Source organism: Diplotaxodon limnothrissa, linkage group LG7 (genome assembly GCF_057381915.1).
Source record: "Diplotaxodon limnothrissa isolate DT_005_m linkage group LG7, D_limnothrissa_male_GT1.1, whole genome shotgun sequence".
NCBI lineage: Eukaryota > Metazoa > Chordata > Actinopteri > Cichliformes > Cichlidae > Diplotaxodon > Diplotaxodon limnothrissa.
The window spans coordinates 49994596-50010835 of NC_140602.1; the positions used below are offsets into that span (position 1 = coordinate 49994596).

Sequence of the window (16240 nt, forward strand, 5' to 3'; positions counted from 1 at the left end):
CTATAACAAATGGTGTGTTTTTATGGTGCGTTTATGGCACATCTACAAAAGAAGGAGTTTAAGAACAGAGCGAGAATTTAGTAAAATTCTAATTCTTAAATGCAACTTCAGCACCACGGTCAGAGACAGATCGGCTGTTTCAGCAAACTGGAGAGAGGAAACATAAACAAGCAATAGTGCCTGTCTTAACATGACCTCTCTCAGCAGGCTTTCAGAAAACTAACACTACATCTAAAAAGTTTGGACTACTGCTGGAGACCACTTCAAAGAAAATACTATGAGAAAGTCTTAAATGGATGGCGGCGAAAGAGAAACTATATTTCTTCTGACTTATCTTGACAAACCCAGTTTATTACTGCATACTTAAAAAAGGGTTGTCGAGTTCCTTGCAGGAGACTTCTACATCATCTACCATGAAATTCCCTGTAAATGACCACTATAACACAAAAGTGATTTTAATTGTAGTATTTTTATTCATGGTTGTAGAAAGGAGGCAAATAACCATGACAAATAAGCAGTGAAGTGTTAAGTGTGTGGATGTTATGATGATGAGATATTTAAACTATAAGCAGTTCAGACTGAGGATACAAATCAGCAAAATTAAGCAATTTATAAAAACAAAACAAAACAAAAAAAAGAATATGGTACACTCAAAGGACTACAGGGGGCTTTGTTGTTATCAGGACACTAAAATTAGTGTGCCATATCTAAAGGGGGTAGTTATAGTGATGCACTCTTGTCATGCAGTCCTTCAGGAGTTCTCAGCTTATACGTTCAGCAGTGTAAGTAAAGCACCTGCGATGCCTTTTGGCTCCTCGTGGGTTAAAACAAGATGGAGAAACAAGTCGAGCAAAGCATGGAATAGGCCTTGATATTAATGCCCTGCAACCTCAAGCGCAACTCATTTTCAATCTTCAGATTACATCAGGTTGACAAGAACGGAAGCGCTTCTCCAGTGAACTTTTTGTTTTGTGCAACTGGAAACAGGTGAAGGTATTCAGGGACAAAGTAGGTTTGAGCAGCGTGACGTTTCACACGAAGAGGTCCAGACATGCTTTATAACAGCCATTTATAAGTTCTGTAACAACTGCATCTATAACCGACTATTTCAAAGTGTTGTCTGAGTTCATTAAAAAAAGGAAAGAAATAAAAAGAGGGAGGCTCACAGTGTGCTCACAGGAAGTAATCATGGCTCAATCTATTCAGGGAGTGAAATAAGACAGTTTATGCAGAATAAAGTTTGGAATTATACACATTATGTAGTATTGAGACTGTAAACAGAGGTAAATGCAAAAAGAAAAAAGAAAAAAAAAAGAAAACCAAACTAAAAATTAAAGCCAAGCTTGGGAAGAAAAAAATATGGGAACCACAAACTGAGATTTTTTTTTTTTACACATTCCTTCATACTTATGTCTTAAAGCCAGTAGCAAATACATTACATCAACCCTTAGAATAATCATTAAGCGCAATGCCTGCCCACATTTCCTGACTCACACGCCGCTGTGAACTATACTCACACTAAAGCTTCAGTAAAAAACACCATCTGCAGGTTTGCAAGCACCTCAGATGGATATTTTAATGGTGCTTGTCTGTGAAATATTAGAATAAAATTCCACTTAAAAAAAATAAAATAAAAATACAAATCAGTAGAAATCAAAATCGATAGAAAGCACTTTACAACTACCTAACCAGGTGGGTATTTAGAGTGTTTAAAAACAGAAGCAAAACCAACATCCAGGTGTGTTTAATATCGAATGCACTGATTGGTTTAAATTTAAAAATAAAAAATATGGACTTTTTTTTTTCCCACGAGCACGTCCTCTACTGAAGTGTCGCTCTCTTCCTCTGCCAACATGTAATTACATGGATGCACGGCTTCAGGGATGCAATTAGTGCTGTGCAAGTTGTAGTTCCCGCTGTCAGAGTTTCAAACCAGTCAAATGAGAGGGTATGAGCTTCTCTGTCTGCATTCAATGTTTTCTTGTTTTGCTTTTGCTGAAAGACACTTATATATTTCGATACAATCCCAATACATTCTAGTGGTTACAGTGGTTTAGTAGTAATCTAAAAAAATAAAATAAAATAACCTCACATTACTTATGTGGGCCTGTAGTAAGAGCCATGCATAAAAGGCCAGATGAAGTGGACGAGACAAAATGCAACACTCACTCGCAACTAAAAGCTGCTACTAATTAAAAACCTTATGCATTTCATTTTTTACATTGTATACAAAATTGGCACACACAAGGGAAAATAGGTTAATAAGCCAGCGGCAAATTATATATATATTTTTAAAAAGTAATGGCGTGTAACTGTGGCCTGCTTGAAACTTGACGGTGTAATGATATCAGACAAAAAGCAGAGACAAAAAAAAGAAGAAAGAAAGAAAAAGAGACAGGAGCCAGCAGTGAGGACCGATCCAACATTCTTCAATCTAGGACTCAGACTTTTTTTTGTTTTTCTTCAGGAAGGAAGGAGTGCGAAACTTCTTTTTCTTTTTGGAGGGGGACTTGCTGGGAGACTCGTCACCCTCCTGGTCGCCGGCGTCAGCGGCTTCCTCCCCCTCGGCTGTGTCGGCAGTGGCGGGGGTGGAGTCTTCGGCAGGAAGCGCTGGAGCATCTGAAGGGTCATCGGGTGTTAAATCTGGAAGGGTCTGTCTCAGGGTGGCTGCGTCACTCTCATCCTTAAAGGTTTGTTCTGGCAAGGACTCTGGTGGAGGGGCAGATGGAGAGAGTTAGTGGACTCAGGGGACAAACTAATGGAGCTGCACTGCTGAGCGGCGTTACTACAACTGGGTAAGCTGCAAAATCCATGCGATTTTCTATTTTAGATGCATCCACCTTTCTCTGCAGTCCACACAGTCATTTATTTATGTGACATAATAAAACCATCCCAAACACTACTGACTTAAGGTGCTTTAGTCTAAGAAAGCTTCAGTGACCACAAGTCTAACACTTGCGCAGGCAATACTCACACTACATTTAAAGAAAGAAAAAAAAAAAACTAATAATCCACTACTTCAACTTTGTAGCTTTTTACAGAGCAAAACCTCAACCAAGATGCACTGAACACCGCTCTCATTGGGAATTCTTCTCCCTGTTTCCTTTCATTTCCATCACTTTGACAGGCCTGAGCGAGCACTCTGCATTCTTTCTTTTACCTTCATTTAAACAGGGAAATCTTAATGAGGGCAGTTCCCTTGTTCATTTGTACCCTGTGTACAAACAAAACAAAATGAAATACAACAGAGCACGCACAAATCAGAGAAACATCCACAACGCAAAGATTCTTTTTTTTCCCTTTTTTTTTAAAAAGTGTATTTTAGTGTATTTTTCAGGGGAAGGGAATTAATTCAACACTGCATCAGCTCTCAAAAAGTAGTAAGCATCAACAGGAGCCACCAGTATGTACAGTATTAATCAAGCTGCTGGGAAGGGAATAAGATGTTTGCATACTTGTTGGCAAAGATCCCGTTTAATTTCTAAATACTAAACTTGTCCATATAGTCATCATGATGTGAGGGGTTATTTTGCCAATGGGAAGCTTGTTTATGAGAGTGCCTTAAAACTCCAAGTCAGTACTGACGTTGGAAAGTTTTTCTAGTGACCTGAACTAATTCTCGTCTTTTAAAAAACCAAACAAACAAACAAACAAAAAAAAAAAAAAAAAAAACACTCCCAGCAAAAAAAGAAAAAAGATAAGATAAGATAAGAAAAGAAAAAAAGTGCTGCATCATAGATGTTCTGTTTCAAGGGTCAGTGGCACAAACAGCATCCTAAAAGTATTGCTGCAAGCTCGCACTGGATTTTCATTATTTTTTAAAAACCGTTTGCATGCAACAGTGACTACTGCAAAACAAGACTCGAGAAAACAGCAGCGCATTTCAGTTTTCGCATATCTTCATGTCTGTCAGTATACAGATAAGGCCGAACAACACAGACAGATAAAAATGGAGACCAAGCACCACCACACAGCCAAGCTTTTGGCTTCAACCAGCTAAACCAACAGCAAGTTCGCTCAGAAAGCCACAAGAGAAATAAAGCACTCGTGTACCTGGTAAAGGACTCGTCTGGAAGACAAACGACATTCAAAAGATATTTTCAAAACATTACCTGAGTTTTTTTTCCCCAGAACAGAAACATACAGTGTCATATAACAGTTACAGAAATGTGCTAATGTGCAAGAGAGGTTTGATAGCGAATAGTCGACAGGAAGAAAAGAGGTTAATGTGACACAGTGAAAGTACGGTGTGAGGTTTACTTCAGGAACATCCTCCACTTACTCCACTAGAGTTAAGGATCTTGCAATTTGTTTTGTGAATGTCAGTCTTTTTTCATTCATTCATTTTTTTTCTTGGCATGAACTTGAAACACTAATTATGAGTGAGGAGCTCTGAAATAACCCATCAACCCCTGAGAAAGAGATTCAGAGGAGTCTAAACTGTCTGATCAGTCACACACCCCGACAAAAAGGGGTTAGTTTAGATCACAGAACACTGCTCTGCTACTGAAGCCATGCAAAGAGCGGGAAAGGGGGGAAAAAACAGGGTCGATGCTCACACACAGGCGTGGGAGGGTGACGGGTTAATTATGAAGGTGTGGAGGAGGTGGAACAGTACATACTTACTATGGTAACAGGTACTCTTTTGAATTTCCATCTCCTGATTGTAATCGCAGCCACAAAAAAAGAAAAAAGCACAAGTAGAAACAAATGTCTATGCAGATCAAACCACAGGCACTGTGTTAAATTAAAAAAGGAAAATCAAAAATGTAAAATGAAGATAAAAAAATATATAAAATATTTATATATATCAGAAGATTAACAAAAATAAAGAATGGTTGGGAACCATTCTTCATAGACCCCAAGTAGATGGAGAATGGAAGTGAAGGGGGAACAGGAGATACTGTACAGAGAGACACATGTTATGCAACAACATTTCTGGTATTAGATTACACCTGCAATCAAAGCTAGATACCCGTTTACCCCTTAAGATGACTTCAACTGAGATTGCTCAATGTAAAAAATAACTTCCTGTTTTTAGAGGTCAGTTCCAGTATCATTAGGAATGATACCACTGACATGGGTGTAATCCAATAGTAATAAAGACCAAGAGGAAGAAAATAAATGAGTCTGTCCTATGGTCCATCAAAAGCTGATAAACAGGCTCTTTTTATTATCAGCATTTCCAAACTGAGCTTTCGGCAGATTATCAGCCCTAAAAATATTTCTTATGAAATAAACAAAACCTCTTGGCCTGTTATTACAGAAATTAAAGCACAACACTTATAGTAGTATTATTAAAGACCACAGCAACAACAAACTCAAGAGACAGACAAGCAGGTGGATAGGCAGGAGCCTCTGCATTCCCGCTGTAGACCCTAGAAACACCCAAACCTTCCAGCCACAGAACTGGAGAAACCCATGCTGAACCAGGTAGGAAATAAGTGAGCCAAGTATGGCAGGCTAACTTACCTTCCTCTGCTCTGATTGGGGTGCTGGGTGGTGTGGATGTGGGTTTGGGGTCTTTGGGCTCGTTCTCAGACTCTACAAGCTGCCCTGGATCTGGAAGAAAGGCGAGTAGACATTAAACAATTAAATAGCCATTACATCAGATTATAAGGTTATCAGTAGTTATCATTGTTTTGGTTTTTTTGCCTAAATATACAGTTAAAAGCCACATTTTTATGTCAATGAGTCATTCTGTGCCAACACCCACATAATGCAACACAAAAGGAGAGGGGAGATAACACACACACAAAAACTAAACAAAATAAACAAAAGCTGTAAGCTTTAATCAAGAAAGCACTGCAAACCTACTGATACAGACACCACTAAATCAACCTTAAAAACATCCCCAGAACCTGATTCAAATCAAGGTTTGATGGAAATTAGTCAGATGCGCAGAAGGGAGAGCCGACACCACCAGAGATGTATCCAAGACAAGTTAGCAGGAAGAGAATGACCATTGTTCTCCACACAGGGGATACTCTGATTGGATGATTGAGCTCAGATGCAGCTTCATCAAGAGTTAATTCTACAGAGCAAAAATTAATACATAAATAAAACTAAATAACATTTTTTGCATTTGAGGAGTGAGAACCCTGAAAGAAGAAGAAAAAAAAAATAGAGCCAGAAGGTTTGAATGTTAAAAATGAACTTTACTCTAAGCATCCTATCTCCTCAGCCCCTCGTCCAATCAAACTGCAGAAAGGTATATGATCTGCCTTCGACAAAACATCAGAGACAGGGGATTTATGGGGAAAAAAAATAATCAAGCAAAGGCTTCAGAGATTAGAGTGTGGGTATGGAGGGTGCTTGCACATGGTAAAACACTTGCAGCAGACTCCAAACCCTCAGAAGAAGGAGAGAACACAGCAGGCGGGGGATTCCCAGTGTCCCAGGGCTGAGCAGGGGAGGTGGGAAGTGGAAGGCCAGAGTTTAGGCAAGACTCCACTTTATCTGGTGTACATGGAGCCTGACCTGCCTTAGCTGCATCTACCACCGAGGGCTCCTTGCTGAGGGCTCGCAGCACAGCACAGTGGAAGTCCCTATGTGGAGAATCTGGGGCTGAAAAAACCTCATCTGCAGTCGAAAAAACATCGTCTGCCACTGTTCCTGCAGAGTCTGCTCCACTCTGAGATGGCTCAGCTCCGCCGACAGAAGAGGAGCCGTGCTCAGAGGCTGGTGTGGCAGCTGTAGGCTGGGCTTTCTCTAAGCTGGAAGAGTCAGCTGCAGACGGTGGAGATGATGAGGCTTGACCCATCTGTGCCGTTTGAGGCGCCGGGCTGGGTACAGCAGAGGCTGATCCCCCCCTACTCATGGATCGACCCTGCACTGTGAATCCGTGTGAATGTGGGTGTGTGTGTGGAGAGATAACATCACAGTATGGCAAGTATGAAGTTTATTCTGTAGGATTTATTTTAATAATAAGCTGATTTTAAACGTACTTCAAGTCTTATTGTTTACATTTTTTCCCCCAATCATGTTTATGAGGTCATGAAAGCTCAGATATTTTCTGTGACGTTATTTACTCTGTAAACCACAAATAGGAAAATTATTGATTTGCCCCAATTATAACAAATCTCTTGAGGAAGGTCAAGTAAGTGGGACTATAGAAGAAGGGAGCTGTGAAATGCTGTTTCTTTCCCCTCCTTAAGACGCATAGTTATGCGTTGTTATCAAGTCTGATTTTATCGCTAAGAAAACACATTTCTCAACTCTTTAACGTTTTCCCCCTGAGATCTCCATTTATTGTCCATTTATTTATTTATTTACTTTTTGATGGACATATGAGTGACGCCAGTCTCAATTTTACTGTACCTGTATAATGAGAATGACATTGCGGGTGAAATTCAAAATAATTAGCAACGGCCAAAATACTAAACTCCAGCCCACAAACTGATGGGTAATGACATGGTGATTGCAGCCATCTTTGATATACAGTTTATAATTGAATGTTTAGATACAAACAGGTAAAGCAAACTTCCAATACACGTTTATGTTACTTTAAGACTAAACTTATAGGTGAAATCATTTTAAAAAGTTGCAATGTTGCTTTGCTCTTCACCTTCACCTCCTTTCTGTTTAAGCTCCACCTCCCTGCGGTACTCCTCCAGCTCCTGGTCGGTGAGTTTGGTGAAGGGGTTGGGCCCCTGCTTGCTGACGATAACCTTGGGCTGATACTCCTTTTCGATGATTGCCTTGGATGCAGTCACCAGTTCACCCTTCAGAACACAGAGAAGGGGAGGAGAAGGGAAAGCACAATCAGCAGATCAAAAAAATAATAAAATCCACGTACTGTAAGCTATAAATGGCATTTTATATGTAGAAATTTCTGTATTTCTGTAGTTGTTCTTTACAAACAAAATGTAGTCTGAAGTGTGAATATTAGATAAGATGCAGGCAGAAACACAATATTAGCATCATCAGCCATGAATTCATAAATGTAAGGCAGAAGTAAAAGTTAGGAAGTTTCCTCATTAAAAACTGCACAAAAAAGGGAAAAACCCAAAACAAAACACATAAGAAAAGAGAAACCTTTGGTATTCTTTTAAGACTTAATTAGCTTTGATATAGCAAAGCACTGAAGAGTCCAGTTCAAGCAGTCCAAGCCAACAGCGTAACAGAATAGTTACAAAGCAAATATTCATAACCTTTGTGCACTCACAATAACCTTTTATTTCACATAAAAGCATTTCTGGGCCTTGCACACATAGCCCGCCCACCCATTGTAAGTATGTGCCATTTGCTTACACAGAGGATGTATGTGCATGAGTTAAGATAGCTGTGTCATATAGGGGGTGTGGGGAATTCACAGCACAGACCACTACAATACACAACTTGAGATGAATATTACTGTAAGTCAGTTGTTTATATATCACACAATTTGTTATACATGCAGTAAAATTCACAATGTTACTGGATCTAAGCACTTTTCACTGCTCCTCTTGGGTTAAAAACAAAAGTCTGAAAAAATATCCATCCTTCAGACAGAGTCAGCAGAGTGTACTGAACATGAAGTATCCTTACCAACAACAAAATTGTCAGTTGAAGAAAACCAGTCACAACGTTCAAAAACCCCTGTAATCTCTCACTAAACTATCACTCATTAGTTCCAGATATCTGCCTATCTGCTGTCTCACAGATCGAATAATGGTGTGAAAAAAGTGATTGGAGCAGTGAGTACCTTTCTAATAGATTTAGCAGGACTATAGGAGCCCTCGGACACATCAAGGCCATCAATAGTGTCTGTACAGTCAGACAGAGGGGCGTCCTGCAATAGTAAACCCAGTGAGGGGGGGGAGAGGCAAAACCCAGCTCTAACACTAGAACATTCAGATTAACACTGGTCCAAGCAGCCACGAAGGTGCGCAAATATTCACAAACCTTTCACACACACAAGCACAAAGGGGGAAAGACTATGATTATATCTCATTTCAGTACAAAAGTTAAGTTGTATAGTATTGTGTTGTGTTTAAAGGTGTTCAAATACATGATCTCACAAAGTCAACTCTGGTGGGCATAGCTTTAAAAAGGAGGCCCAAAGAGCATAAACTGATTTAAAATAACCCAACATTGTTGTATTCATTTACTATGAATTCATAATAATACTTCAGTTATCGTTGCGTTTAATGACTTTCCACCTCTGCATTCACACCATTCCATACAAACATATATTGGAAATACATGCAGAGAGATGGTTCCGCAAATAGTCATAGGGTTATGAAAAGGCTTGCAGTGACTGAACAAAGAGCCAGAAACATGCACTGTAAAGGCAAACTCTCCACACAAGGGGGTGCTACACAGTGCAAAACAGCAGTTAATCAGCAGTTATGCACTGGTAACGTTTTAAATTACCCCCTATAGCTTTATTATCTTAATCCAAAAACGATTAAGAGCTCTGTTTTACCAGAGCTATTAACTTAGCTAAAAACCAACGCTGGACAGGAAGGACGAGTCATGCAGACAAACGGCAGGGGGAAACATTTTAGGATGTTCCCACTGCTTTGCTTTGTCCCTCACTCATGCACTTAAAAAAAACAAAACAAACAAAAAAAACAATTATTTGACTATAACATGGAAATCATTTTAGCATTGTAAGAGACCAGCTTGCAAATGTTGTGTAAGGTAACAACCATTACTCTGCTACAAACAAAATAAATATTAAAAGCAAATTAAAACAAAGGAAAGACAATGTATGAATATGGACACAGCCTGAGCTGGCAGGTTTGGAGAGGAGAATGAGGTTGCCTCTCTCACTTACTACTCACCTGCCAGATTGACACTCTCTGTGATCAAAGAATAATTAAAGTTAAAGTCACCCATGCTCTGGTAAACACAACGGATGACATATTTTTGTTCTTCGTAGTTATTCTGTCATAAATCTGATTTTAGTAGCAACCATGTCTTTCGTTAGAGTTCACAGTGGCCAGTACAGCTTCATGCACAATATTCACACATTGCAGCCTCTTGGTTTAGGAGGGAAACTCCTGACCTGGACAGAATGTAGATTTTGTTTTAACTGAGCCAACCTCAATAGAAGACACTAACAGACACAAATCAAGCTAGTTCAACAGTGCACATTCATCTCCAGGTCAGGAGAGTTGTAGCTGTGAGGTGTTTCAGTGCTCAGTTCTCACACTGACCTGGTTAAAGGAGCGTTCGACCACAGTGCTGGCACACAGAACCTGAGACTGGGGCCCTGCTGTCTTTATGTCCTGCAGGTTCTGCTCCCGGATCTACAAACAAAAATATTCAACTCATAAAAAGGACAATAAAAGTATCCTGTTAAATATGCTCCTAGAAGGACGAAACACTTAAAGCAAACAGGAGAACGCTGTGATACCTTATTCCTCATTTCCAGGACTTCCTTTGGGTTGGTGTTCAGTGGGATGAACTGATTGACTGCAGCAGCCTGGCGGAGCCCATCTTCCTTTGTCCACTGTAAACACCAGATAAAGAGTTAAAACCAGCTAAAACCAGACACATGAAATGACATGACAAACCCAAGCACAAAAATATAATCAGACAATACTATGCAGGCTTCACAAAACAAGAATCATGCTCAACTGAAACTGACAAAACTGGTCTGAATGGGGGGAAAAGAAAAAAAAAAAAGTGAACCAATGATGATGAGGCGCCTTTTCCACTTTAAATTCAGGGGACTCCTCTACACCACAACCAACATAATCTATCCAAGGCTACTTTATCAATGTATTATATAGGATTTTCCCAGTAATACAGAATGTTAACTGACGCTTCATTTCCACAGAATGACTAAACATACAATAAAGCGGTAGATTTTCATACCTGACGTTACTAGATTTCATACTAGATGAAATGTGACTGGGAAGCTTAAATCAGTTTGGAAATGATCATTTAGGTTAGTACTTAAGAGTCAAAAAAATAAGGCCTGTGGGCCAGAACTGGCCTGAAAAATTGAGCCTTGACTCCTGAGGTTAAGGTCACTTAGCAGATACACCTATGGTATGAATTTCAAAAATCCTACTTTGCCTCGTTCTCTAGTTATCACATTTATAAACTTGAGCGCTCACACCGCCCAGCGGGGCGACAACAACAGGGGTAATGATTCTGACATCCATGTCTTAGATCAAGGAACAGTAGGCTGTTGGAAGGCAAATGTGAAATCAGAGCTGACATTAAAGGATTTACAGCAAACACCGTGTTTAACATTATTTAGGTGAGTATAAACTCATCTGCCTTTGAGATAATAAATGACAAAATGTTTAAAGGTGCCTATACACAGATTTAAGCAGACCTAGCAGCTATAAGTTCATTACAAATCACTTGTATAACACTGATCTAATACGCTTTGGTCCCTCCGCTGCATTGTTTCCCCCTGCATCCTCCTCTTCGATGCAGTCACAAAAACAAGTTTTTGTTTGGATGACTCAACTTCATTTTCTTCTTTGGGATTCCAAGAAACATTTGGTTTTACTTCCATGTTGTGTTTGGGTTTGTATTTGTTTTTTTTAATAACAAGTGACGTGTTGACCGGTGAGTCACATCACGCTGCGTTCCAGGTCACAGCAGCAGTCATCCTAAATTTCTGACTTTGTTATTTTTTTGGTCACAAGACTGTCACTGTGCTCCACAGCAGCATCACTGGTGCTACAACCAACTTCTTTCATCAACAAAAAACCCTCATTTGTCATCATCATTGATATGCTATTTTAACTTAAAAACAAGAACTGAAAACATCACAGGATGGAGAAACAAAAAGTGGTAAAAAGGGTAAGGCGTGGAGGGGAATAAGGAGCTGGGTGGGTGGTTAGTTGTGAGGGAGAAGTGAGACATGACAGGGTGGCTGAGTGGGTGACTAAGACGATGAGGCTGGCTTACGAAGCGAGAGTGGCAGTGAGGGGTGAGCTGGCATCACCAAAGTCATTTTCCAGGCTGATACACAACAACAAGGACGACAGAGATAAGAGAGAAATACACCCGAGGACACCCGCCCATGTTGGGACAAAGAAATCGAATGTCACAACACCACAGACTAAGAATATCTTACCCAGCTGAGGATCAAAGTGTTAGGTGTCTTGCTAAATAATGTGTTCCTCTTAATGTGAAGAAACAACCCATGGTTGTAACACAAACCTGGTAATGCTCAGCATGATTGCAGGGAAAACCCATTTCCGCACCAAACTGAATGAGCAGCAGGTGAATACAGAAATCAAATCTTCAGCTTTCATGCAAAATGCTTTAATTCAACCTTTGAAAACTAGGCATGTGTAAGCATAAGCTCATGACTTCATTCCTGTGTTTGTTACAAGCTTGGCTGGTTAGCTGCCAAACTAGAAGATAGATGAGGAAGGGAATCTTGATGGAAGTAGCTGGATTGGGTTGGTTGAGTATGAGATGAACATGTAAACACGATATACTCACTGAGAAAGAGTCTCACACACAACATTTCCTACTTTCCCAACAGGAGATAATTAATTCAAGGGTCAGGTCAAATTTCAAAAGTTTTAGTTCTTTCTTTCTTTTTTTTTGAACCCCGCCCCAAACAGATCCACTCATGCAGGCCTTGAGGTGCTCAAAGCCACTTTGGAAATAAAACTGAAATCAGAAGATTAGAGAGAATATGAATAATAGGAGGAAACGCACAAATGCACAACTGGGAACAGTTGCAAGTGTTTGAGGAAAATTTAAAAAAGGAGCAGGCTGCATAACTCTGTAGTGAAGTAAATCTGGAATAATCCAGTGTGTGTAAAGTATATTTAACCTGGAAAAATAAATACTCTCATCATGCCACCTTCCTTCTTTACTCTATAGTACGTCTATACAGATTCCTAAAGATTTTTGGTGAATAAAGCCTCAAAACTCAAAGAACTTTTTTTCTTAATTTCTTTTTTTACTTCATTATCTTCTCACTCTTCTTTAAGCAACAAACGTCACGATGCACAGTTGTGTATTAAGGGATTGTGAACAATACGGTGGTCAGGAGCAACATCACCTGTTTGTGCCACATTCACCTGCCTACCTGCAGACTCATGCCACACCCCTGCTGCTCGCTCCTCTGGGAAAAACATCAACACCAACAATGCATTTCACTACTACACATGCAGTGGGGCATGCTGTGGGCAGCTGGCCGGGCATCATGAAGTATTAGGATACCAGAATAAGAGTAAAAATAGTCAAGACATAATCACAGCTGTGAGGTAAGCTGTGAAGTACAGAGACTGCAGTAGAAAGATGGATTACTGGGGCATTTAAGCACTAAGAAAAAAAAGCAGTAAAAAGATAGATTGCACCGACTTGCATTTTAGCAGGCAAGCAGTTCTGTGAGAAAACGTGAAAAACTTGCAACATTCTTTTCATTTTCATTGTACTCAGACCCTCAGGATGCCGACCATCTACCCGTTACCACCAACAAGGTAGCTGTAAAATCTATACTATGAACAATAAGGTAGGCACAGACCAAGCAGTTGGTTATACAGCTTGGCACGCAGACACCGGACGAGAGAGACTGCAGCAAGGGTTTGACGTGATCATGTGTTATGTTCGTCCACACCTTAGGCTTCGACTTGGGGCTGCTGCCGTCGGCCCCGTCCTCAGAGGGCTCATCGGGGCGGCCGCTGGCATTTAGCCAGCGGGTCTTGTCGCGCTGGCCGCGCTGGAAGCTGTGTTTCAATGGGGAGCGAGCACCTGAGTCACTGTCCTCCCCATATGAGTAACCACCGTGGGCGGAGGAGGCCATCTCCACATCACTGTACTTTTTACCTTTGTCTCGCAAGGCTGGGCAGCGGTAAGGATAGCCCGTTCTGTAGCCCTGGATGGAGACAAAGCAAAAAAATGTGTGACTATGTATGTGTCTTGCATATAACTTAAATCATCCCTCTCCCTTTGTGCTTACCAAGTTGTCGAGCATTCTCATGAGGGCTTCAAACTCCTGCTCCCCGACTTGCCACTTGGGATGGGTTGAGGACCCGTCACCAGCTGGCTCAGGGACCTGTGGGCGTGACTTGTATTTCCCAGGGTCCAACATCACCAGATTATCTGGCCCTCCAGCGCTGGCCAGTGTTCGTACCTACAAAATATTAAGGGGGGGTATACAAACAGACCAAACCATCGAAAGATCCAGAATCCAGAAACAAAACCAAAAAAAAAAAAAAAAAAAAAAAAGAGAATGAGGACACAAGCACATCAAGGAAGAGACACAGACATCCAACACAAGGACAGATGAACATGTATAAAGAGACAAAGAGACAACGGACAAAAGCATTAGTTGTGAAAAACGCATACAAACATGTATGACAACCACATGAAACAACAAAGCCAGAATATTACGGATCGTTTGACATTAAAAAATTTCAATGTGTTACCACTACCAGGTGGTTCAGTGTCCTACCTGGATCTCACAGGCAGTGACCAGATTGTGGATGTAATAGAAAGCCTCCTCCACTGTTTCACCTACTGACACCAAGCCATGGTTCCTAAGGATCAACACCTGAAACAAACGAAATAAAAAGAAAATTCCCTTTAGAAATAAATTCTCTCCTTTTGATTTCTATTACACACACAAAGACTCTGCTGTTACCTTGCTTTTAGGGCCAAGGTTTCTCTGTATAAGAGTAGTTTCTTCATCATCCACGAGGATGCCGTAGTAGTCATGGTAGGCCACCTCACCCAGGGATAGGGCCTCAGGAGAGATGGGTAACAGTCCGCATTTCATGGCTGACACCTGCAAAAAAAATAAACAGGCTCAGACAACACCTAACCAACTATGTTTTTAAATTGTAAATTTACAGCATGCACTACTGTTGCTTACCGCTGCCCCTGCAGGTGTATGTATATGTACGATACACTTGACATCAGGACGTGCAGCATAGATGGCAGAGTGGAGAGTGAAACCGGCCTGGTTGACTCCAAGGTTGGTGCTGCCACGGTCTACCATTTCACCTTGGAGATTAATCTTCACCTAGATGGAATAGCAGATTGTATGAGGTTGTATAACCCCGTTTTGAAAACTTAATCTCAAAAGATGTAAACTCATGCAGCTCAAGGTATTATAATATGAGGGGAAATTGCTTCATTCAATAACAAAGGGAAAACAAAGCCTCGATTAATGATCTGAAGTGCTTCTTACCAAACTGGAGGCAGTGACTTCACTGTAAAGGAGCCCAAAGGGAACAATAAGGAAGCGCTCCTGGTCTGAATTCACTCTGACCTGTAAGACAAGAACACAGCAATGTTAGATTACTGAAGGTGGCTCAAACTGAGCAGCACTGTGAGGAAACAACACTCACAGAATCCTGAACAGAAGTAAATTTCTATGGCAGAAATTTACAAATAGCCAAAAATGGTGGAGGAAAAAACAAAAACTGGAGTTACTGTGCAGATTAGTGCACTGTTCAGAGTAGGGCTGCACGATTTTGCATAAAATGAGAATCACGATTTTTTGGCTTAGAATTGAGATCACGATTCTCTCACGATTCTCTTTTCCAGTATAAATATTTATTGCACTTATTAACTGCACATCAACTTCGTAACAGTTGAGACTGAACATAAAAACAATAAAAAAACATAAAAACAACAAATGTCTCACACTTTGTTGTTGCCGCAAAATGTTGTACTGCTTGAAATTCCGTCTCCACCGTTGCTCGACGCTGCGTGTATAGAGCAGGTAGTGCAACAATAGAAAAATAGTTGCGGGTTGGGACTGTGTAGCGTTTGTCTAGGGTGTTGATCATTTTCCTAAATCCCTCGTTTTGCACAGTGTTGATGGGAGCCATATCTTTGGTCAGGTGATAAGTAATAGCCTCCGTAATTTCTTTGTGCCTGCAGGAGTTCGACGGGTATAGGGAAGCGCTGTATAAGGTTCCCGTTATTGATGTTTGGGTGGTTGACCGGGACGGATTTTCTCCTGTCACTTTCTCGTCATCCCTGACGTGTTCTCCGTTGTTTTTTCCCTGCTAATTTTAGCATCACACGGCACAGCTTCTGTATCACGTGGTATAAGGCTCCGCCCTTGTCATTTGTTGAGCAGGAAGAGTGAGCGCTTGTTTTCATGCAGATTACGTCCCGGATCAAAATGCGGTACAATTGTCGTCTTTTTTTCTTTTTTTAATCGTTGTCATTTGGAAATGAGATCGCACATAAGTATGAATCAAGATCACGATTTTCTAACGATTAATCGTGCAGCCCTAGAACAGAGTATATTTTCAGTTATACATTCTGCTGACCACTAACATTAAAGCTATTTAGATAATGCTTTCAA

The 16240-nt window shown here is 40.6% G+C and overlaps 1 protein-coding gene across 6 annotated transcripts in view; it reads right to left on the reverse strand.

The window, feature by feature from the left end:
- Window positions 1-481: 481 nt before the first annotated feature.
- add1 (adducin 1 (alpha)) overlaps window positions 482-16240 on the reverse strand; it is a 29592-nt gene continuing 13833 nt past the window's right edge. The window contains exons 5-17 of one of the 6 annotated variants that reach the window (XM_085359839.1): window positions 15110-15190; window positions 14792-14941; window positions 14561-14704; window positions 14372-14470; window positions 13877-14050; window positions 13535-13792; window positions 10346-10441; window positions 10146-10238; window positions 8687-8773; window positions 7568-7724; window positions 6481-6834; window positions 5473-5562; window positions 482-2709 (exon numbers count right to left, since the gene is read on the reverse strand). In XM_085359839.1, coding sequence (XP_085215965.1) covers window positions 2435-2709; window positions 5473-5562; window positions 6481-6834; window positions 7568-7724; window positions 8687-8773; window positions 10146-10238; window positions 10346-10441; window positions 13535-13792; window positions 13877-14050; window positions 14372-14470; window positions 14561-14704; window positions 14792-14941; window positions 15110-15190 — 2058 coding nt within the window. In that variant the 3' untranslated portion in view covers window positions 482-2434. Of the gene's footprint in view, window positions 2710-3160; window positions 3215-4053; window positions 4070-4626; window positions 4661-5472; window positions 5563-6480; window positions 6835-7567; window positions 7725-8686; window positions 8774-10145; window positions 10239-10345; window positions 10442-13534; window positions 13793-13876; window positions 14051-14371; window positions 14471-14560; window positions 14705-14791; window positions 14942-15109; window positions 15191-16240 lie in introns of all 6 variants that reach the window. The other 5 variants (XM_085359836.1, XM_085359837.1, XM_085359838.1 and 2 more) reach the window with 5 other exon arrangements.